Genomic DNA, 23354 nt, shown 5'->3' on the forward strand with positions numbered 1-23354 from the left:
TTTTATGCCTCTTGCTTTTTATTTAATAATAAATTTGAGAGATAAAAAGACCGCTAGTACATCTGAATATATCTTTTCTATCAGTCTGCAACGAGCTGCTTCATTCTTTTTAATGGCTGTGTGATGTTCCATCATCCAGGTAGATGATGCTGTCGTTAACCAGTCTCTTATTGATAGAAATTCCTCCGGTTTTCAGTTTGTTACATTTATCTCTTGACTGCACATGCCCACCTTGAGCAGCAGAAATGAACGAGCACCTAGTTAGAAGGAGAACAAATGAAATGCAAGAAGGTGCTCTTTTCCCAGCGGCTTGGGAAGCTGAGGCAGGAGGATCACAAGTTCAAAGCCAGCCTTATCAGGACCCTAAGCAACTTAATGAGACCCTGTCCCAAAATTTTAAAAAAATAAAGAAATAAAAAAGGCTGGGAATATGAATCAGTGGTTAAGTGCTCCTGGGTTCAATCCCTGGTACCAAAAAGAAAGAAAAATACTCTCTTACATTTCTCAGATTAGCAAAAATTCATATCTGACAATGCCCAGTGTTGGTGAGGATGTAGAGGAACTGAAATGAAAGAGATGACTGCGAGGGCGAAAATGGTTATAATTCATATGGGGAGCAATTTGGCACTATCTGGTCAAGCTAAAGATACACAGTCCTTTAGCTCAGCAATCCCCTGTCAGGAAATGCTAAAGAAATGTTCCTACCTGTGGGCCAAGGCACAGCATGCAAAGATCCTGAGATCAATCTCCAGCTCCACCCCCTACAAGAAAAGGAGGGAGGGAGAGGCCAGGAGGGGGGGGGGAGAAGAATAACCACCCCAGCATGTGTAGGGGGGCTTTACCAACGAGACACATCCCCAGCCCTTTTCTTTTATTATTTTGAGACAAGGTTTTCCACTTGCAACCCTCCTGCCTCTGTCTCCCAAGTAGCTGAGATAATAAAAAGGTTTTGGTTTTTATTTGTTTTTTTTTTTTGCATCTTGATAATTTTTAAGTATACAATTTAGTAGCATTGATCACATCATAATATGGTACAACTCTCACCACTGTCTAGTTCTGGAAGTTTGTTCTTCATTACCCCAAACAGAAACTCCCTCCCCAGTACATACTTACTCACCCATTCCCTACGCAGGCTCAGGGACCTCTTGATCTATTTTTCATCTCTATAAATCAACCTACTCTAGACATTTCATGGAAGTGGAATGATAATATTTGTGCTTTTATGTCTTATTTCACTTAATATGTTTTCAAGGTTCATCCATGTTGTAACATATGTCAGAACTTCATTTCTTTTTTATAGTTAGATAAATAGTCCATTGTTTAATTATTACCATACTTTGTTTATTCCTTCATTCCTTGAGGGGCACTTGGGTTGTGTCCACTTTTTGGCAATTGTGAACAATGCTGCTTTGAACATTAGTACACCCTTTTTGAGTCCCTCCTTTCAATTCTAGGTATAAATCTGGGCTTTTATTTATTTATTTATTTATTTGGTACTGGGGATTGAACTCAGGAACACTTAACCACTGAGCCCCATCCCCAGCCCTTTTTTGTATTTTATTTAGAGACAGGGTCTCACTGAGTTGCTTAGCACCTCGTCATTGCTGAGGCTGGCTTTGAACTCAGGATCCTCCTCTCTCAGCCTCCTGAGCCACCACGTCCGGCTGGGCTTTATTTTCTTTTATTTTTTTCATACTTTTTCTTTTTCTTTTCTTTCTTTTTTTTTTTTTTTTTTTTTGGTACTGAGGACTGAACATGGGGGTTTAACCACTGAGCCACATCCCCAGCCTGAGTCAGGGTCTCACTAAATTACTTGAGGACTTGCCAAGTTGCTGAGGCTGGCTTTGAACTTGCAATCCTCCTTATAATCAGCACTGAGATTATAGGCAATCAACACCACACCCAGTTTTGTTTTTGTTTTTGAGACAGGATCTTGCTTCGTGATCCTGGATCAAACTGGGGATCCTCCTGCCTCAGTCTCCCAAGTTGCTGGGATTAGACGCGTGTCATTGCGCCCAGCTATGCTCAGCATTTTTTTTTTTTTTTTAGTTTTAGGTGGACACAATATCTTTATTTTATTTTTATGTGGTGCTGAGGATCAAACCCAGTGCCTCATGCATGCCAGACGAGCACGCTACCACTTGAGCCACATCCTGAGCCCTATGCTCAGCTTTTTGAGAAATCTGGAATTATTTCTTTTTAGAAATAACATTTCTAATGGGTTACCAATGGGCACAGACTTTCTTTATATTATACCCCAGGCCTTTTTTGTATGACTGAAACATTTTGTAAATTTAAGAAGTGGAACGAGTTATAATTGGAAGCTACCACTTGCATTGTTAACACTTTTGAATTGCATCATTAATTCAAAGCCATTTGCCTTGGGTTTCAATTTTTTTTTTTCTTTTTTTCAGTGCTGGGGACCAAACCCAAGGCCTTGTACATGCTATACACGCACTCCATCTAGGAGCTACACCTAGCCCCCAATGCCTCCCATTCTAATCCATTTATAATGCTGAGATGTTCACCCCAGTCCTGAAAACCACACCCTGAGCTCCAGTGGCCCCCAAGCCTGTGAGGGGGGATGGAGGTTCATTCAGGCTGTCCCTTGAGCCTCAGGCTAGACTCCTCTTCTTCCCAGAGGTCATTTCCAGAGAACTCAGCATTTTCCTTATTGTATGTGATCTGCCAAAGGCAGCTGACCCCAGGCTAAGTTCCTCCTGGCAGGTGAACCTCTCATCTGGGTCTCCTCCAGATCCTGGCCATGCAGAGAAAGAGAGAGAGAGCCTAGTACCTCTACCCAAGAGACCTGGCTGCAAGGCTCAGGTCGGCCTCAGGAGACCAGAGGCCAGGTCCTCTTTCTCTCTAGGCCTCAGATTCCTCATCTGAAAAGCTACAGCGAATGAGGCCAGGGGCTCCCAGACCTGTGGTTGGCAGGTGCCTCAGGAGGAAAAGAAGATGGAGCCCTTCCTTGGGCCATTGAACCCATCACTGCAGCTCCCAAGCGTTTGACATCTGCAAAACACCATTAGGTAAGTGTTAACTTGTCCCCACTGCCAGGCCTAGTGCTTGTAAATGTACTGTGACGAGTGTAATGTGTTTATGAGAATGTGCATAATAAATTATCAGAAATAGCTGCACTTTTAATATCACTTAATATATCAAGTTTGCCTCGCAGCAGCTACAGCTATATTGCAAACACGTAAGTGGACTCATTTGCGTTGATGCTCTTCGATGCTCCCCATGCTGAGGCCCCAGTGTGCAAAGGAGGTGGGGGCCCCAGAATAGATGACTCCGACATCCCATCCTGACTTACCCTCCATCATCGAAAGAAAACTGGGGCTTCGTTCATCACCAGGGCCCCCTGCAGCGTGCAGCAGGGGCCTGTTGCAGAGGAGGCGCTCAGTAAACATTTGTTGAAACGTGGATTCATGAATAAATGAATGGACAAGGACCCCTGGAAGGCTCCTCTCTGCCAACCAGCAACAGTGTTTGGAATTCTTCCATTGCCTCTCCTTTGGGTTGAAATTTTCTATTAATATCAATACAAAGAAGTTTCTATTAGCACAGCTTGCCAGAGCGCCTCCAGTAATCAACGATGGGTAACATGCTAGGTCAGGGCCAGGTCCATGGACACCATCCAGAGGTGCCAACCAAGGACATCCAGCCAAGAGCTACATAGAGATCCCTCCCTCAAAAATGCATGGCACCTACTGGAAGTTCAAAGGCATTAAGTGATGTGCAACAAGAAAGAGTTCATGATATCCACATGGGGGCCTTTCAGACTCCCCAGTGTGGCTTTGCCAAACCCCTTCAGAAATCCCAACACCCATCAGATGCTCACCTCCCTAGACAGGAATTGCTAAGTATCGAGAGATGCTGTGGATGGGTGCAGCCAAACAGGTCGAGAATCACTGTGTCAAACTATTAGCACTTCCTAACCTAGCAATTCTCAGCCTTGGTTGTGCATTAACAAAAAAAAAAAACAAACCTCCAGCAGGTGCTTGTTAAGACACATCTGGAGTCTGCATGCACATACTCTGGATCTGTGAGTGTAGGGTGGGAACCGGGAATCTGTATTATTGTGGTTGGGTACCAGGGATTGAACTCAGGGACACTCAACCACTGAGCCACATACCCAGCCCTATTTTGTATTTTATTTAGAGACAGGTGGGTCTCACTGAGTTGCTTAGCACCTTGCTGTTGCTGAGGCTGGCTTTGAACTTGCAATCGTCCTGCCTCAGCCTCCTGAGCCTCTGGGATTACAGGTGAACACCACCGCACCCAGCTTGGAATCTGCATTATGAACAGACATCCCAGTGGTATAAATGCCCAGAGCATCCTTTGAGGAGTCTGCTTCTACCACACTGGACATGCGCCTTTGGCAAGCTCTGTAGGGAGTGGGAATTGAGGGAGCGCTCAGAAGCCTGTTTAAAGAAGCAGGTGGGGGACAAAAAGGGATGTGGGGCTCCCAATAGCTATAAACAAGGGCAGACGCTACTCACTTAACTGGTCCAGCTGCAGAGCTGCCCACCCCTGCAACATAATTGATGGCTCTTGGACATGTCCAGCTGCTTAAAGATCCCTACACAGGCCAGCCAGCGCCCGCTATGGCAAATACATTCACTTCTGAACACGCTTCCTCTTTTTTTTTTTTTTTTTTTTTTTTAAAGAGAGAGTGAGAGAGAGGGGGGCACAGAGAGAGAGAGAGAGAGAATTTTAACATTTATTTATTTTTTCTTAATTCTCGGCGGACACAACATCATTGTTGGTATGTGGTGCTGCTGGGGATCGAACCCGGGCCGCACGCATGCTAGGCGAGCGCGCTACCGCTTGAGCCACATCCCCAGCCCCCACGCTTCCTCTTGACATACTCATCTTGTCCTGGTGACGGGCAAGGAGAGCAGCCAAATGTATTTTACCAGTAGAAGAACTGAGGTAAGCACAGGGCCTACAATGAGGGTGGCACCAGGAAGGTGGGACGAGAGCTCCAGCCCCTGAGCACCTGTAGCTGCCAGGCAGCATGCCGGCCATTTTGTACCCCTCCTCACCTTTAATGCTCCCATGATTTTTAAATTTTCCTTCTCATAGATGAGACAAAGGGCCTCAGGGAAGCCAGTTGCACAAAATCAGACACAATTTGGAGGAAACCGACACTGGCTTTGGAATCTAAGCCTGTCTCACTCCCTGATTCTAGAAACTGGATATATCTCCAGATAATACCACTTCTCCCCCCACCCATATGGGGTGGTGCCCTAGCACACCTGTGTGTGTCCCATGAGAGTGAGTGGTGCCCGGCATGTGCTGGTGCCCATGGGAATGTGTGAGCATGCGTCCTGCAGGTCCCTGCTCAGCTGGTTCACCTCTTGTCCTGTGAGTATGCAGAAGTGAAAAGGGTCCCACCCACCTGGCTACATGTGTGTGCATGTGTGGGGTCCCAGGCCAGCATGGGGGCTGGTGTGAGTGTGAGTGAGGATGCTGCCCTCCGCACTACTTCTTTCAGACCCTCCCCAAGAGCCTGCTCCTGCAGAGCCAAGAGCTGTGAACTGATCCTCCAAAAAGCAAAACCCACAAAAGATGAAGAGGCCAGGAGGAAGAGGTCAGATACCTTTCTCCATTCCCCCATCCCCCTCCCTAACCCCACTCCACAGAACACAGAAGCTAAACTTTGCCATTAAAAGGGCACAGGGTCAGGAGTCAGTATATCTAGGCTCTTGCTAGTCACCTGACCATCTGAAGTTTCAATTTACCCATCTGCAAAATAATGACCATATCCTCCTTGTGAAATGATGGTTGAGTGTCGCTATTTTAATACCCATATTATTACATAGTCATTTTATGATGCAGCCACCTCTGGCACAGAAAAAGTCACTGTGTGGGGGCTGGGGATGTGGCTCAAGCGGTAGCGCGCTCGCCTGGCATGCGTGCGGCCCGGGTTCGATCCCCAGCACCACATACCAACAAAGATGTTGTGTCCGCCGAGAACTAAGAAATAAAAAATGTTGGAAATTCTCTCTCTCTCTCCCTCCTCTCCTCTCACTCTCTCTTTAAAAAAAAAAAAAAAAAAAAAAAAAAAAAAAAAAAAAAAAAGAAAAAGTCACTGTGTGCCTGTGTAAGAATTAACCCCCCTTAATTAATCCTAGAACGAGAACCTCACAGATTCCAGGCTCTCCTGTCCTTCCCTCGGCCTTTGACTCTTGGAAGACTGAAATGTACTCCATCAGGATCCCAGATCATCCTAGGAGTTCCTAGGCTAGGTTGTTCCACGGTGATCCCTGGAGAGGAGAGCCAAGTTCAGGTCCCTCTTCCTTCTCCCCCTTCTCCTCCTCCTATGGGCTGTCCTTGTTCAAGAAGCCTCAAGAGGACTTGGAGGAACAAGGTTTTAACCTGTGCCCCCAGCTCTGTCTGAGCCCCCCTCTAGGGGGAGTGGTGGAAGGGATCGTGGGAACAAAGCCATTGAAGATACTTGAATTCTAATCCCAGCTTCGCCACAGTCATCCCAGTCAAGTCTCTGTGCCTGAACCCCACCCCACCCCTCACCTTTTTTTCCATTTTACTTACTTATTTATATTTTCAGTGCTGGGCATTGATCCCAGGAGCATTCTGCTACAGAGCTGCACACCCCCAACCCTTAATTTTTCTATTCTGAGACAAGTCTTCCTAAATCGCCCAGGTTGGTCTCAAATTTGTGATCCTGTGGGCTCCACCTCCTGGATAACTGGGATTACAGGTGCACCACTGCACCTTGTGAGCCTTCATTGCCTTAACAGCACACTCTGCCTACAGAATGAGGTCATAAAAGGGATCAATAACATGACAGCCCTGGACATTCTTGGCACAGTATGATATGATTTTCAAAGGTGGGTAGTGACCACCACCATCTAACTCAGAGTAACTCTTACCTGATATGTTCAGTGCTACATGAGGGCTCACCCCAATTCTGTGAGGATAGAATTGGTCCTACTTCAAAGATGAGGAAATTGAGATTCAGAGGGCTCGAATGACCTGCCTTAATGGTGTAGCTGGAGGCAACAAGGGGAAAGGTCTCTCCTTTCTTTTCTCTGTTCCCCATCCTCCTCAGGGTCTGTGGTGGGGAATGACACAGGCTTGGGGCCCCTCGTTCAGATTCAAGGGAGAGACCCAGCCAAGAAGATAAGGCGTCTCTTGACACGTCAATGGAAACCAGAGGGTAAACAGGATTCCATCCATGCCAGGGCTTTCTGGGGACACACCTGTATCAGCAGCAGCCTGTTCCCAAGAGAGCTTTGTTTTCAGAAAGCTAGGCAGCAGCAGGACTTGGGCTGTCAGGGATTTATTTAGTTATCTGACCCTGTGGGTGGCCTGAGTGGGTGGGCAGGTAACACCCTGCCTTTCTACCTCTGCTTCATTGGTCATGTTCTGGGAGGGCATCCTCTGCCAGACCCCGCCTGTCCTCACCCTCTCATTGACCAAGCCTTGGTCCAGGTTCTCATTCAGCCTGTCCTCCTGGGTCCTTCAAACTGCTCACTGACCAAAAGAGATCTGACTTGAGGTTACAGAGTGTGCATGTTTGTGACCTGAAAGGAAGTGTGCCTAGATTGTGCCAGAAGTGCTCTGGACAACTGAGAGTGTATATGTCCAGTTAGTGTATACACAGCCTGTCCTTTCACTCCTAGAAGTGTGGCTGTGTGTCCTGCTAAATGAGGTACAGATTTTAGGATGCCAGGCTCCGGTCCTCTGATGACTTCTATGAGTGTGTGTATGTGTCCTGCCTGTTAGGTAGCTTAGAAAACTGGACCCTGGATATCAGCACTGTGTGTGTGTGTGTGTGTGTGTGTGTGTGTGTGTGTGTGTTCTCTTGTGTTCTCTTGGAGTTTGGGGGGTGGGGTGCTGGGGAGTAGTACTGGGCCCCAGCAACCTCCCCGACTCTGTATATGTGCATGTTTAGTGTGTCTGCAGCCGTGAGTGGGTGGAAACTTCCACTAAGTACCTCTGTATACGTTTGTGTGTGCTTGGAGTGCCCCCCTGCACACCTGCGTGTGTTCTGTGAGAGTGAATGGTACCCAGCATGTGCTAGTATACGCGGGAATGTGTGAGTGTGCATCCTGCAGGTCCATGCTCCGATGTCTCTCCGCTTTGTCCTGCAAGTGTGAGTGAGTGGAAAGCGCGCGCGCGCGCGCGTGTGTGTGTGTGTATGTGTGTGTGTGTGTGCGCGCGCGGGGTCCCGGGCCAGCGTGCGCGCCAATGTGAGTGCGAGTGAGTGTGGTGGCGCTCGACTTGCTCCGCTCGCTCCTCGCTCGGCGCCCGCCCGCCCGCGCAGCCCGCACACTCACACTGCTTGGTTGCTACCGGGTGACGCGGGCTGGGCCCGCCCCCTGCCTGCCGGCCCCTGGCACTCACTCGCGCCGGCCGCCGCGGAGCAGGCAGCAGCCGTGTCAAGGCCGTCCGGGGGCACCCCGGCGATGCCCGCAGCCCCCTCCGCGCCCCGCCGGGCCTGCTGAGCCGCCCCCGGGCCGGGGTAGAGCCGGGCCGGGCCGCGCCCGGGCGGGGCGGCGCTGCCTGTATGACCCTCCGGCGGCGCGGGGAGAAGGCGACCATCAGCATCCAGGAGCATATGGCCATCGACGTGTGTCCCGGCCCCATCCGACCCATCAAGCAGATTTCCGACTACTTCCCCCGCTTCCCGCGGGGCCTGCCCCAGGCCACCGGGCCCCGCGCCGAGGCGCCCCCGGACGCCCCCGCACGTCCGGCCGCGGCCAGCGCGGGCCGCCACAGCCCCTCCGACGGCGCCCGCGACGACGACGAGGATGTGGACCAGCTCTTCGGAGCCTATGGCGCTAGCCCGGGCCCCAGCCCCGGTCCTAGTCCTGCGCGGCCGCCGGCCAAGCCGCCCGAGGATGAGCTGGACGCCGACGGCTACGAGTCGGACGACTGCAGTAAGTTTCCAACTCGCCGACTTCTCGCCCTCTCCCCTCTCCGTGGCTGGGCGTGACCCCCGCGGGTCTCGCGCGTGTCCTTGGTCCCCTTCTCGTCGCTCTCCCTCTCCCTCCGCGTACATCCTCCGCCCGGCTGGCCACGGCCCCGTTGCTAGCTCGGTGCGCTCTCCGCGCGCCCTGCAGACCCGCTCACGTACCTCCCCCGACCTGGACGCAAGAGGTGGGAAGTTTGGGGGCGCCCTGCGGGGGTGTCCCATTTATGGGCCCCAGCTCCCGGGAGCCAGCGCCGCGCCCCCTCTCGGCCCTCCCGCCTGGAGACCCGGTGCGGGAGGCGGCTTTTGTTCCCGGGAAGGGCGGAGCTGCGCCCCGGGGAGACACCAGTTGCTGCTGGCCGCGCGGTCGCTCCCCGCCCGCGAGCTAGCTGCCGGCAGCCTGGCAGCCGAGGGTCGAGCTGGAGCAGGTTGGGGAGGAAGCTCGAGGCTGGGGCCGGCCAGACTTCCCCGGTGGGCCCGGCGGCCCGCACGGCGCAGCGGCTTTGCTGATGCGCGCGCCGAGGACCAGGAGGACCGCGGGGCCGCTTGTCCTTTGGAAAAACCTTGGCGGTTCTCCTCTTGCGTTCATGGACCCCGCCGCCGCTCTCGCCTGGCCTGCGGACCTTTGCCCACCTGTTACACCTGCTTCACCCCCGGCAGGATGGACCCCCAGCCCGCGCCCACTCCTCTCGGGACTGAACCCCAAGGAGCAAGCAAGCGCCAGGGTCCCCGGAGCCGAGGCCCGGCCGGCGGGCGCTCCTGGCGCCTTGTGCTATCCCTGAGTGTGCCTGCCCGGAGGGATCTGGTACTGTTGGGGAAACCGAGGCGGGAAGATACGGAGATCTCATGCCCAATAGGTTTGCGCGGGGGTGGGGGTGGGGTAGGAACGCAACGTGAAAGGCCCCCAACCCAGCTGTGGCCCCAGCCAAGTCCCTCAGACCCGGAAAATTGGTTTCAAAACCTCGCCCTTCCGCGGATATGAACCTTGCAGGGCTGGGGGCCCACGAGGGCTTCCCCAGGGCCTGTAGCCCCTCCCCCGCGCAGCAGTGGTAGAATAGGGCTCACACCGGCCTCTGGACGGGGCCTGGAGATTCTCTGAGCTTAACATGTGCCTCTGGAAGCTGAAGGCGGGGGTTAAGAGTGCCACCGGTATGCAGAGCCCACATCCCCGAACCTGGGGAGGGCCTATCAGCAACATTGAGTCCAAGCCCGACTCTGTAGAGAAACCACCTTGGGTGCACTTTCTGGAAGCCATGACCACATCCCTCTGAGCCTCCAGCATGTTAAGGCCCTGCCCCCAAGAGTGGGACTGGGGAGCAGTCCTCTGCCTCCACTTGCCTGCTGGCTTGGGGAAATTGGGTCGGGAGAGTTTATTGCCTGCAGGGCTGTGCCCTGGATCTGCCCACCCGCAGCCCTGGAACCCTGTGCAAACTCACCTCCTCACTCACTGGCCTCTGCAGAGGCCTGAACCAGGACCCAAGTCAGTTCTTTGCCTGCCCTGGATCTAAAGCCTAGGAAAATTGTTCCTATTTCCAGTATCTTGGGTGCTGTGCCAAGGGAGTGAGCCAGGTGGGCGGGGCTTCTGCTTGAGCTTCGGGCCACCCTCCTGCTGCCACAGAGGGCCCTCTGGATGACATATAGCCAAGAGTGGAGAAATTTGATCATTCCTTTAGGCTGTCCCCAAACCCACAGGTGACAAAGGAGCCAGAAAGTAAGAAGCCCAGGCCAGCAGCCAGGGTCTCAGTCTATCAACTCAGCACTAGTCCCCCTGGAGGAGAGGAGGACTGGGTCCCCGGGCCAGAGCACACAGGTGTCCTAGCTAGGGACAGACTCACATGGTTGGACAGTACAAACAGTTCTGGACACAATTTAGCCAGCTTGAACTGGGAGTTGACCACACCCATATCACCAGAGCTCAAAAGAAGTCTGAGAGAGAGCAGAGCTAAGGAGGAGGGTGTGTGGCTGATCCAGGGTGGCTGGGCTTAGCCTCATCCCCTTTAAGAGCGGCCCAACCTTGGCTTAATTCCCATCAGTGGCTGGGAGCACAGAAATCTTGGCTGCTGTCCTTGAGGGAAAACGTTAGGAGGGCATTATCACCCTCTACCCAGTGCCCCCCGGCTGTGCCCCCTTTGAGCTCTGACAACCAGATCCCTAGAATAAGCCTAAATGATTCAAGCCAGATGGTTCATTACGGCTTTAGCCAGGGTTATGCTATTTGCTGCCCTAATTATTGGATTATCTCTGTTCTGACAAAAAGAAATGAGGGCGGTTGCTGTGTTGTCCAAGCTGAGAGAGAAGTGTTGTTTATGACTTGGCCATTGTCCCCCTCTGTAAGCCCATCCTTTGGTAGTCACCTCAAAGAACATGCACACAACCCACATGCTCCCAGCAGACCTCATTGAGAAAAGGCCGAGTGCTGGAATGAGAAGCTCCACCCCCTGGCTTCCCTCCCAGGTGTCCTAAGCTGATTACCGGTGTGCTCCCTCCAGATGGGCTGCCTGCCCTCCCATGGCTGCACAGGCTGCCCCTGCCTGAGATGCTGTCCCATCCCATCTCCACCCGCAGAACCCTGTTCCGTTATTCAAAACTGTGGCGACTTAAGTTAGTTGCTTTGGGTTGCAAATCATGGAAAACCAACTCAAAGTGGCTTAAACAAGAACAGAGTCTTGTGGCACCTGGATGCAATGCTGTAGTGGCTCCTCCACGCCATCAGGAGCAACAATACTGTTTTTCCACTTGGCCAGCTCTTTTCCTCTTGGGCTGAAAATCAGGACAGATTTCTATTCCCAAGGGTATATGGGTGAGGTTCTAATGATGCAGTCGGTCTCCCATCCGATGAGCAGGATGGCTGCTGTGGGTCCAGGCATCACATACAACAACAAGGTCCTAGATTTGATAAGGATCAGTTTCCTCCTCACATCTGTTCGTTTAAGATTGAGGAAACTTCTCCCAAAAGTTCCTGGGGTGTGAGGGGGAAGCAGTGGTATAGCACTTGCCTCCCATGCACGAAGCCCTGGGTTTATCCCCCACCCCTCAAAAACAAAAGTTCCCAGGAGACCTGTCCTTTTGTCTCATTGGCTAAAATTACATCATATGCCCCTGCTTAAACCTGCCCCTATATGATTCACCCTGGGGCTAGCTCAGGTCTGATGCCCCTAGAGGCCTGGAGGAGGGGTGAAGTGGAGGAGTCAGCCCCAAAGGCTCTCTGTGGCTGGGGGCAGATCCCACTTCCCACTGGATGTGGTTCCCCATCCTTTGAGCCATCCGGGGACCTCTTTTGGCCTCAGTCACATTCTGCCCAGACCTCTTCATATTCAGGCACTGTGCTAAGTCATGCCTGTGAACACGACCTCTGACCTCAAGGTATTCACAGAAACCAAGACAAATGAGCGGCCCAGCAGCTAGGGACAGGAAGGCAGGAGCCCAAGTAAGAAGCTTTGACTTGCTCAGAGGGCACCCACAGAGAGGGCTCTGCTCTGAGGCTGAGAGGAAGGAGGAAGCAGGCTGGCAGAGTGGAAGGAAGAAAAAGAACAGCTGTGTGCACAGGTGCCGAGGTTTTGGAAACAAGCCCATCGGAGGTGCAACAAGAGAGCCAAGTGGCTGGGGCAGAGGGAGAAGACGTGATGAGATCAAAGTGGTCATATCACAAAGGGTCTTGAATGCCTCACCAAGGAAGTTGAACTGAGTTTGGGAGGTGACAGAGGATCTTTGAAGAATTTTAAGCAAAGGAACAAAAAGATTTATAGAAGTCCTAAACTTTTGCTTCTAAGAACCTGGGATTCAGGAATGTTTAACTCATTCCTCTCCCCCCACCCCACCCCACCCCCACCGCATGTGGTGCCTGGCTCAGTGTCTCAGTTTCCCCAAATGGGAAAGCTTTTGACTTAGCCTTACTAATTTTTCTTCTTCTTCTTTTTTTTTTTTTTTTTTTTTTTTTTAACAGTACTAGGGAATTGGAACCAGGGGCACTTTACAATTGAGCTACATCCCCAGCCATTTTCTTTTCTTTTCTTTCTTTTCTTTTTTTTTCTTTTTTATTTTTAAACAGGGTCTCCTTAAGTTGCCTAGGCTGACCTCGACCTTGCAAACCTCCTGCTTCAGCCTCCCAACTAGCTGCAGTCATACACATGCACCACCGCACCCGGAATTTTCTATGGTTTTTGACAGTTTTTTTTTTTCCATAATTATTTTAGAGGCTAACATTTTTCTTCAAAAAAAAAAAAAAAAGACAGATTTCCCATTCCCAAGGGTGTATGGGTCAGGCAAGTTCAGGTGCAAACCAAGGTCCTAATGAGGCTGTCAGTCTTCACCGAGAAGCCGGGGAATGTTTAGCTTTAGAGGAACCAACCGGGGCTGGAGCTTGATTTTCTCTGAATTAGCCCCATTAAAGCTCTATAATTATCGACAAGCGGGTGACAAATCTCAAAGGCCCATTAGTGACCAACCCTCATTATTTTTCCAGAGATGTAAACTTTTGTCGGGGCATGTGATTTGAGTGGCCCCAAGGGCAGGACACAGCAGGATCCTGTGAAGCACCTTCTCCTGCCCCCAGGACCCTCCTCACCCCTGCCACCACCCGGGGGTGTTTGCATCTCAAGCCCTTCACGGGAGTCCCCCAGCCCAACAGCAGCCCTGCTTCCTCTTCCTAAGATGTTGGCTAAACAAAGTGGCAAACAAAAATTTTCCAGAAGCTACTTAGACTTTAGGATAGAAATTATCGGGGCTGGGGTGGTGGCTCAGTGGTGGAGTGCTGGCCTGGCATGTGTGAGGCACTGGGTTTGATTCTCAGCACCACATATGAATAAATTAAATAAAGGTCTGTCAACAACTAAAAGAAAGAGAGAAATTATGCAGTCCTAGTGGGCCACACTGGCCAAGCCATTTCCCCTCTCTGATCCTTAGATCTTCAAATGGAAAGGAAACAGTTTGGGCCATATGCCCCCTAAGAGAGCTCTCCCCACTCCAGAATTGTGACTGAGCTTCTACTTATGAACAGAACTTTGAGTAGAGTCTGGCAGTGTGGTGCATACTGTAATCCCAGTGACTTGAGAGGCTGAGGCAGGAGGATCGCACATTTAAGGTCAGCCTCTACAACTTACAAGATCCTTTCTCAAAAAAAAAAAAAAAATGAAAAGGGCTGGGAATGTAGTGGTAGAGGCCCCCTGGGTTCAATCCCTAGTACTAGTACCCAGTTCTGCAAAAAACACCTTTTAGTGGAGTTCAAAGACCTCAGCAGCCCACCCCGCCTCCCAGGGATGCACTAGGCATATGGTTCTTTCCCAGGAAGTGGTCGTAAGTGTCCAGTTTGAACAGGACAGCATCTTTAGACAGAGCCGTGGAAGGGGCTCCTCCCTTCTCCTGGAGCTGTGTTCCCGACAGGGAGTAGGCCACCCTCTCCTTCATCCCTCTCTGGGGTCAGGAAGCAGGTAGCTGTCATGGACTGTGTGTCTATATGTGACATCACACCCAGCCCCACTCCAGTGCCCCCCAGGAGAGCAAGTTGGTGTGAACTGACCTTCAGTGTGGATTGAGCACCTGCTTCTGACCAGTCTTACAGAGGTAGCCAAGGCAGGGTCCCTGTCCTGAGGACATTCATGTCTTGAAGAAACAAGTGGACCCAAGCTGAATGGCAGATTGATTGGCTATGGTGCCCCATCAACGGGTCAGAGAACATGACTATAGAAGCACCACGGGCTGGGTGAGTCCTGGGCCTGAGGCTGTGTTAGTGGTTCCAGGGATGGTGAGTCCACTTCACCCACAGGTGAGAGCCAGGCTACAGGCAGCAGAAGGCCAGACCCAGTTATCACTAAAGCACATTTTCTTTTTTTTGGAAAAGGGGACGGGTTATGACAGATTGAACCCAGAGGCACTTAACCACTGAGCCACATCCTCAGCCCATTTTAATTTTTTTTTTAATTTAGAGACAGGGTCTCACCCAAGTTGCTTAGGGCCTTGCTAAGTTACTGAGGCTGGCTTTGAACTTGCAATCCTCCGGCCTCAGCCTCCATGCCGCTGGGATTACAGGCACTGTGCCTGGCAACACATTCTTTATGTTAGGCTCTTGGTCTGGACACTGTTCTAACAAGTATTATCAGCTGGTTTCATGGAGGGAACTACTGATGAGGAGAGAGAGCTGTTTGTGTTACAAGAGGCAAGTGCTCTAATAGGATTTCAGGATGATTCAAAAGGAGGAAGCGGAAAAGTGAAGGATAACCTAACAAAGGACCAAGCTTGGGACCACCAGGTGGAGGGATCGCCTCACACGGCCCCCCATGTCTGGGCGGTAACAATGACCCACAGGCGAATACGTCATAGCAGTGACTTGGGTTATTTAGAAAAGCTTAAATGACCATTCATATATCCTGTCCCCAAAGGCAGGGTGCTAGGGGACTTGGTGATCCAATTTAGAACGGGTTCCTTCCAGAACGGGTCTCAGAGGGGCAAGCACAGTTATCTAGAAGTCACCTAAATGAATCTGCTCCTGCAGTAATTATCTGCTGAGCACTCGCTGTACCCCAGACGCTATGTGCCAGGGTTGCTGTCTCCCATCTGTAGATGAGGCAACCGAGGCAGGAAGAGGTCACCCAGCAAGGAAGTGCCCAAGCAGGATTTGAACCTGTGGAGTCTGACCTCGGGTGGCACTCCACACTGCTGCAGGCAAGGACAGAGGTGTGAGCCGTGTGCCTCACCTGGCTGGGTCCTGGTTAACAAGGCAAATCCAGCTCTGTGTCCTGCTCAGAGGAGAAAGGGCAGCTCCGCCCATGTGGCCCTTCATTTTCCTGCAGATTCAACAAACCTCTTCCCTGGGCCCCTGCAAGGGCCTAGAAGTCCTCAGACTTCATCTGCAAGGGCCCAGATTGGAAGCATGCTCAGGTTGGAACCATGTTCCCTTTGCAGGCCATGGTCTGGGGCAGTCTATGCAGATGGGTGTGGTTGGCATTGGCCAGTGGCCGCAGCTCATCCAGACCAGAGCTGAGAGTCTAGGGCAGCCCCAGCCTGAAGACAGTCTTGTGTGTCTGGCCCTTCCCTCACCCAGCATCACTGCAGCCACTAAGCCCCCACCGGCCAGGTGGCCTGTGTTTAGAGTATCCCCTCCCCCTGCCCCTTTGTGCCACTCCTCAACTCCCACCATCCTTCCTGGCTCAGGTGAAGCTCACCTCCTCCAGGAAGCCTTCCCTAGTGGCCCCACTTTGCCATGAGGCCCCGTGACCCTCCTCTTGGTTCCTTCCTGTGTTCTGACAAGTTATTTCCATCTGTGCTTTCCTTGGGGGCAGGGACCTGCCTTATAGCTCTCCTGATCCCTAGAGTCTAGCTTTTTATAAACACTGGGTTAATAAAGAATGAATGAACAAGACACCAGTTGAGGGGCAGGGGATATAGCTCAGGTGGTAGAATGCCTGCCTCACATGCACAGACCCTGGGTTCAATCCCTGGCACCACACACACACACACACACTCTCTGTCTCTCACTGGCACCAGTTGATCAGCCCAGCAGCTTGGGAGCAGGATCAGGGCGTGTGAATGTACATCTTGCTGTCTGGGACCTGCCCCCAAGGTCTGCTGGCCTTCCTGCTGGGAACCACTTGGGCCTGAAAAGCCACCGCTGCTCTGAGTGACTGCTCCAAGGGTGGCAGCTGCACCCAGTTACAGCTGCACTTCCGCCTGGCCCTGGGGAACTGACTTGGGAGCAGCCGCCCAAGGACCCAGGTGGCCCTTTGAAGCCCACCCAGGGTCTCAAAAGGGCCAGAGAGACTGCGCTCCACAGTCCCACTAGTTGCAGTGAGAGCATCAGCTGTCAGCCCAGGGCCTGTAGCTTTCAAAGCCCCATCACCTCTGCCTTGTCACGCAATCCTTATGACACTTCACAAGTGAGGGAAACTGAGGCCCAGAGCCCAGGACAGCAGTTGTACATGGCAGACAGGGTGCTTAGCACAGGTGGGCACCACACTGGGCCAAGGCCAGGCCGGCCCTCGAGAACGGCCAGGCTGTAGGCTGACTGGGTGTGATTCAGGGTACCATCTGGGGGCAGGGGATGAACCTCTCCTCTCTGAACCTCAGCTCCTTATCTGAAAAGTGGGAAGAATATTGCCACTTCCCAGGGTTTGGTGGGATGGGAGGATGAAGAAGCATATAATTGGAGATCAGTCGGTGTCTGTGGTCCTTGGGACTGGACTCCTCCATTCCTGCCTATTGGGGAGGGGGGAATCAGTGCCTTTACACTTTTTAAAAATATTTTTTTAGTTGTCAATGGGCCTTTTTTTTTTTTTTTTATGTGGTGCTGAGGATCGAACCCAGGGCCTCACACATGCTAGGCGAGCGCTCTACCTCTGAGCCCCAGCCCCAGCCCCGCCGCTCCACTTTTACCTGTTAGCTGGAAGCAGTAGTTTTATTGCTAATGTAGTCTTTCCATTTTCTTTTTGTAAAACTCGAGGGTTATTTTTTCCCAGTGCTTAGGGATGGGACCCAGGGCCTCTAGTATGGTAGGCACTAAGCCCCAGCCCTGTGTATCTGTCTTTATTCATAAGCATTGTGGACTGGAATGACGACGCTCATTGCTGTGATTGTGAACATGTGTCTGTGCCCTTAAGGAACCAGCAGTGTGCACTGCAAATATGCATAGTTCCTTAATCTCAATACCGAAGCCATTTGGGTAATTTTAAAACGTTATTAATGGTATCCTCGTATCGTTTTACTAAGCTTTGCTATAAAAGTAATACTTTGGTTGCTTTAACTAATTCCAGCCATTTAAAAATGAAAATGAAACAGGGCACAGTGGCACATGCCTGTGATTTCAGTGACTCAGGAAGCAGGGGCAGAAGGATCGCAAGTTCAAGGCCAGCTTGGGCAATTTAACAAGGCCCTGTCTCAAAATTAAAAAGCAAAAAGGACTAGGGATATAGCTCAGCGGCAGAGCGTCCCTGAGTTCAGTCCCCAGTGCAGGGTAGAGCTGGGGGAACAAAAATGGTTTTGCTTTTCGGTTTGTACAATAGCCCTGAAGACAGCGTCGATGCAGCAAGGATCTGTAAGGGGTAGATAGAGCAGTGCTTGTGCAGGACGGGTATGGGGGTTTAATTTGTGTAAACCACTTATGTTCTGTGAAATTGGAGTTGATGGCCACATTCTGTATACCTCCTGCATATTCAGATATCCTCAGAAGGAGCATGAGGAGAGCCCTGTGCAGTGGTGCACACCTATAATCCCAGCAGCTCAGGAGGCCGAGGCAGGAGGATCACCTCCAGTTCAAAGCCAGCCTCAGCAAATTAGTGATGCCCTAAGCAACTGGGTGGGACTCTGTCTCTAAATAAAATATGAAAAGGGCTGGGGATATGGCTCAGTGGTTAAGCACCTCAAGGTTCAATAATGGGTACCAAAAAAAAAGTGTGGCTCATTGTGTACAGGAGAGGGCGTCCCTTCTCCAAGATGCCAGTGTGTGATCTGTCCCTCTGTTTGCAGCCGCATTGGGCACTCTGGACTTCAGCCTGCTCTATGACCAGGAGAACAATGCCCTCCACTGCACCATCAGCAAGGCCAAGGTAGGCTCCCGCATCCCAGTGTCCCCGCTCCTGCTGCGGCTTCTGGAGAATGGGCCAAGGCTGGGGAGGCCAGTCCTGCCCCCGTCCTTACTGTCCAGGCTTCACGGTGTCTGTGGGAGCAAATTCTTACTTAACGCATCTCAGCTCCCACTTCCCCCCAAAAAACTCTGCACCATAGGGCATTTGAGGGAAGGAGCAGGAGAAAGGGAGGAGAACGGGTATTTGGAGGCCCTGATGGGGCTTTCAGGGGACATGCAGACTGGGAGGACTGTCCAGGAAGGGAGTCAGTAGGGAAGACCTGTCCTGCAGCAAAGGAGGGCGCGAGGGTTGGATCTGATGCCACTGGGTCTCCTGGACCCCAAGTTCCCGGCTCCAGGGCTTCCTGGGCGGACTCTGCTGTCCTGCTCTGAATGCTTCGGGTGCCACCAAAGCAGGCTGACACTCCAGGTAGGGGTTAACTTTTGGGCCTGATCCCGAAAGGTCCCCGGGGCCCAGAGGTCCCCCAGCCAGGCCCTCCATTGCTCCCTGTGGCTCTGCCCTGGAGCCAGGGTGTGCCACTCTGGGTTCTCAACCATGCTGTTCCCTTTAATCCCCCACATGGCTCCTTTTTGGGAGGAAGGTACCAAAGTTGATGTTCTCTCGCAAGGTAAGGGCCCACGTGGCCAGCAGAGCCCCCCTAAAAGGGCTACCGAGGGGCCTGGGACAGCCCAGCTCAGAGGGAGGGGCTTCCTGCAGAGCAGCCTGGGCCCAGAGCCCACACCCTGCAGCCCCAACCTGCAGGCGCCCTCTGCCCCTCCCCTCTACCTGCTGACTGAGGGACTGACCTTGGCTTTGTACCCACCAGGCTATACTCCAGCCCAGCCTGGGCCACCACCCTTGATCTGCCATGGGCGAGCATGAGTATGTCCACATGGAGACCAGGGGCCTGGCCACCTGGGGGCCACCGCTCCATCCCTCACTCTGCCCTCTTGTGGCAACTCCCCAGGCTGCGGCTCGGGGCATGCCCAGACCTACCCTGTAGGAGGAGAGCTGAGCATCTGGTGCCCCTCCAGCCTCACCAAGGTGGAGGCCAGGCTGCAGGGCCACACAAACCCCTTCTCCTCTCCCTCCCCGCCAGCTTTGTAGAGATGGTCCAGGCTTGGGGACTAGCTGTCAGGCCACTCTAGCCAGAGCCCACTCCTTTTCTTTCCCATCCGTCACTAGAGCTCTTCCCTGCCTCCTCTGCCCAGCTCCAGTGTGTTTTGTGAGTGTTTTGTGTGTTTTGTGTGTGCTCCAGTGTGTTGGTGGGTGCACAGATCTAGTTGGAAACTGATGTGTACGAATATAGGTGTCCACGGGGGGCCCATTCCTGAAGGCATCAGAGGCTGGGGACAGAAACCCCCCAAGCCATGGTGGCCCCCATTCTCCAGTTCTTTCTGGGAGTAAATCCAGCTCTACAGGAAAGGGGTACAGGCATGGGTAGAGCTGGGGTTCTAGGGTGGAGAATGGGGGTTCCCCAAATGGGAGCCTCTCAGGGTCTCTGGGGAAGCTGTACCCACTTGACCACACCCACCCTGAGTGAAGGTGAGTCTCTATTCATCTGCAAGGTAGGGCCCCTGCTGCCCCCTGAATGGCTAACGCAGCCCCCAGTGCTCATGTGTGCTCAGGGCCTAACGCCTTCCTGGAGGCTGCACCCACCTGCACACTCACAGGCACCCCCAAGCACACATGGACACAAGGGCACTCAAGTCCCAGAAGGGGCTGGGGAAACACCAACAGAACCACAGTCCCGGGATACTCTGTTCTTTTCTTTTCTCCTAATTTTTTTTGGGGTACCCAGGATTGAACCCAGAGATGCTTAACCACTGAACCACATCCCCAGCCCTGTTTTATATTTTATTTAGAGACAGGGTTTTTGCTAAGTTGCTTAAGGCCTCACTAAGTTGCTGAGGCTGTCCTTGAACTTACATTCCTCCTGCCTCAGCCTCCCGAGTCACTGGGATTACAGGTGTGTGCGCCAGCAGTTGCTGTTTTCTGACTGTGGTAAAATGTACAAGTATGAAATTTTCCGTCATAACCATTTTTGATGTGTACAGGTCAGGGGTGCTAAGTGATTCATATTGTGGAGCTACATCGACAACATCCATTTCCAGAACTTTTTCATCTTGCAGTACTAAAAGTCTACCCATTCAACAGCTCCCTGGTCCCTCTCCCTGCCACCACCACCAGACTCTCTGTGCCCAGGAGTTTGACTCAGGAGACCTCGTGGGAGTGGACTCCTGCAGGGTTTGTCCTTTTGAGGTGGCTTGTTTCACTCTGCCTGATGTCCCTTGGCCCATCATGCATGTTGGAGCCCCTTCCTTCTAAGGTTGAGGAAAACTTGAGCCTTTGCGAGTCCTGAAAGCGCCTCTCCTTGAACACTGGTCGGCAGCCTCTGAGAGGCCCAGGGCCTGGGTTTTGGGGGAAAGCCTCTTCTCCAAGCAAGACTCTCCATGCCAAGAGCCGCGGGGCCTCGCCTCAGCCCCTCACCTGCCTGCCCCTCCCTTAGACTGTGGGGTCAGCTTTTTGTCTTTCGTAGGTAAGCTGGTAGGAGGCCTACCTAAGAGGCCACCCTCTTGCTCCCTGACCTGAAAACCCAATTTGACCCAATGGAGACATTTTAAGCTACAACAAATGAATGTGTAAGAATTGTAGAAATGTGTAGGGATGGAGGAGGTGGCACGCACCTGTCATTCCAGTGGCTCAGGAGGCTGAAGCAAGAGGATTGAAAACTCAAGGCCAGCCTCAGCAACTTAGTGAGGCCCTATGCAATTTAGCAAGACCCTGTCTCAAAATAAAAAATAAAAAGGGCTGGAGAGCCGGGCACAGTAGCGCACACCTGTAATCCTGGGGCTGGGGAGGCTGAAACAGGAGGATCGCAAGTTCAAAGCCAGCCTCAGCAATGGCAAGGAGCTAAGCAACTCAGGGGGAACCCTGTCTCTAAATAAAATACAAAATAAGGCTGGGGATGTGGTTAGTGGTCAAGTGCCCCTGAGTTCACTTCCTGGTACCAAAATAAATAAATAAAAATAAGGGCTGAGATGTGACTCAGTGGTTAAGTACATCCGAGTTCGATCCCTGGTATCAAAACAAAAGAATTGTAGAAATGTGACAGAAGCCTTCAGCCATGCCCTGGTTGCAGCAGCCCTGCTCAGGCTGGACCACCAGACTCCCCAGAAGAACGCCACACTTGGCTTTGAGCACTCCGTGGGAAAGGAAGAGAGGCCAGGAGTGGGTCTTGAGGGAGCCTGGTGTCCATGGGCACCCACAGAGCCTCCAAGCAAAGCCCCACCCCAGAGTTGGGCAGTTCAGGGCAGACCTGTGACCCTAGCAACTCTGGGTGTAGCTCAGAAACCCCCATTCCAGCCTTCACGGCTTCTCTGGCATCTTCCCAAGGCCTAGCATGTCAGAGAACAGGGCAGGCACCTGAGCGGGCCTGCTTCTGTATTGCTGTGACTCAAGGAAGTTGTTTTGTTGTTTTTTGTTTGTTTGTTTGTTTTTGGTGGTACTGGGAACTGAACCCAGGGGCACTTACCCTCTGAGCCACACCCCCAGCCCTCTTTATTTTTTATTTTGAGACAGGATCTTGCCACATTACTTAGGGCCTCCTAAGTTTGGAGGCTGGCTTTGAACTTGCAGTTCTGCCTCAGCCTTCCATATCTCTGGTATGACAGCCCCACGGCACCCAGCTGGAAATCAGAATTATGAAGCCCTTTTACAGACCCTAAAGCAGAGAACACAAAGGAATTTGTCCATTTACCCAACTAATAAATTGCAAAGGTCAAGATCTGAACTCAGGCCTGTTTGACTCCCAACCTGTGCCCTTTCCCAGAAGCTGACAAGCAGTGTGTGGGGCCCCCACTTGGGCCCCCCTCCAAACCAAGTGGTCTGGGCCCGGGAGAGGAGCTTGGGGCTGCCCATGGCCATGGGCCTGACCATGAGCAGTGAGCTGCCTCTCCCCCACCCAGCGGCTTGTCTGCTTCTCTACATCCCCACGTGACACCCCAGAAGGGGGAAAGATGCAGTTTCCAGAAACAAGCCCCTGCAAGAGGTCAGCTAAGTCCCCATCTGTGGTTCCCTTGGTCGCAGGCTGTGCAAAAGAACTTCGTTTGCAAAAGGAACTGAAAGCAAAGTTAGTGAGGGGTGCCATCTTGTGGAGGGACCCTCGATGGCTGGGCAGCCTGGGACCTCTGTGGACACTAACTGGCTGTGCCTGGGATAAACCCAGAAAGAAGCTAAGTCTGGTCTCGCCAGTCTCCCAGGCCCTGGAGCACTCTCCCACACCCACCGAGGGAGGCGTGAACGGGTAGACAGGGCCATGGGGGTTCAGGGTCAGGGAGGGCAGTCTCTATCGGGGAGCTGTGTTTGAAAAGTGGGAAAGGAGGCTGGGGATGTGGCTCAAGTGGTAGCGCGCTCTCCTGGCATGCGTGCGGCCCGGGTTCCATCCTGAGCACCACATACAAACAAAGATGATGCGTCCGCCGAAAACTAAAAAATAAATATTAAAAAAAATTCTCTCTCAAAGAAAAGAAAAAGAAGGGGCTGGGGATGTGGCTCAAGCGGTAGCGCGCTCGCCTAGCATGCGTGCGGCCCGGGTTCGATCCTCAGCAGCACCACATACCAACAAAGATGTTGTGTCCGCCAAGAACTAAGAAAAAATAAATAAATGTTAAAATTCTCTCTCTCTCTCTCTGTCCCCCTCTCTCTCTCACTCTCTCTTTAAAAAAAAAAAAAAAAAAAAAAAAAAAAAAAAAAAAAAAAGAAAAGAAAAAGAAAAGAAAAGTGGGAAAGGAACGTCCAGAAGAGGGAAGGGCTGGATCAAAGTGGGAAGATGAGGCTTGACCAGGGCGAGGGGA

At 52.1% G+C, this 23354-nt stretch overlaps 1 protein-coding gene and 1 long non-coding RNA gene across 3 annotated transcripts in view; one reads left to right on the forward strand and one right to left on the reverse strand.

The window, feature by feature from the left end:
* On the reverse strand, positions 1 to 10552 carry LOC144376137 (uncharacterized). The gene is made up of 3 exons (XR_013436246.1): positions 10384 to 10552; positions 3317 to 3532; positions 1 to 257 (listed from the first exon to the last, which is right to left on the reverse strand). It is a non-coding gene; the product is annotated as an uncharacterized LOC144376137 (long non-coding RNA).
* Positions 8296 to 23354, forward strand: part of Doc2b (double C2 domain beta) — a 25406-nt gene continuing 10347 nt past the window's right edge. Inside the window, exons 1-3 of one of the 2 annotated variants that reach the window (XM_078042611.1) lie at positions 8296 to 8915; positions 18401 to 18480; positions 19100 to 19126. In XM_078042611.1, the coding sequence (XP_077898737.1) occupies positions 8543 to 8915; positions 18401 to 18480; positions 19100 to 19126 (480 nt within the window). In that variant the 5' untranslated portion in view covers positions 8296 to 8542. The remainder of the gene's footprint in view (positions 8916 to 18400; positions 18481 to 19099; positions 19127 to 23354) is intronic. The other variant, XM_078042612.1, reaches the window with a different exon arrangement.

Source organism: Ictidomys tridecemlineatus, chromosome 3, assembly GCF_052094955.1.
Source record: "Ictidomys tridecemlineatus isolate mIctTri1 chromosome 3, mIctTri1.hap1, whole genome shotgun sequence".
NCBI classification, from domain to species: domain Eukaryota; kingdom Metazoa; phylum Chordata; class Mammalia; order Rodentia; family Sciuridae; genus Ictidomys; species Ictidomys tridecemlineatus.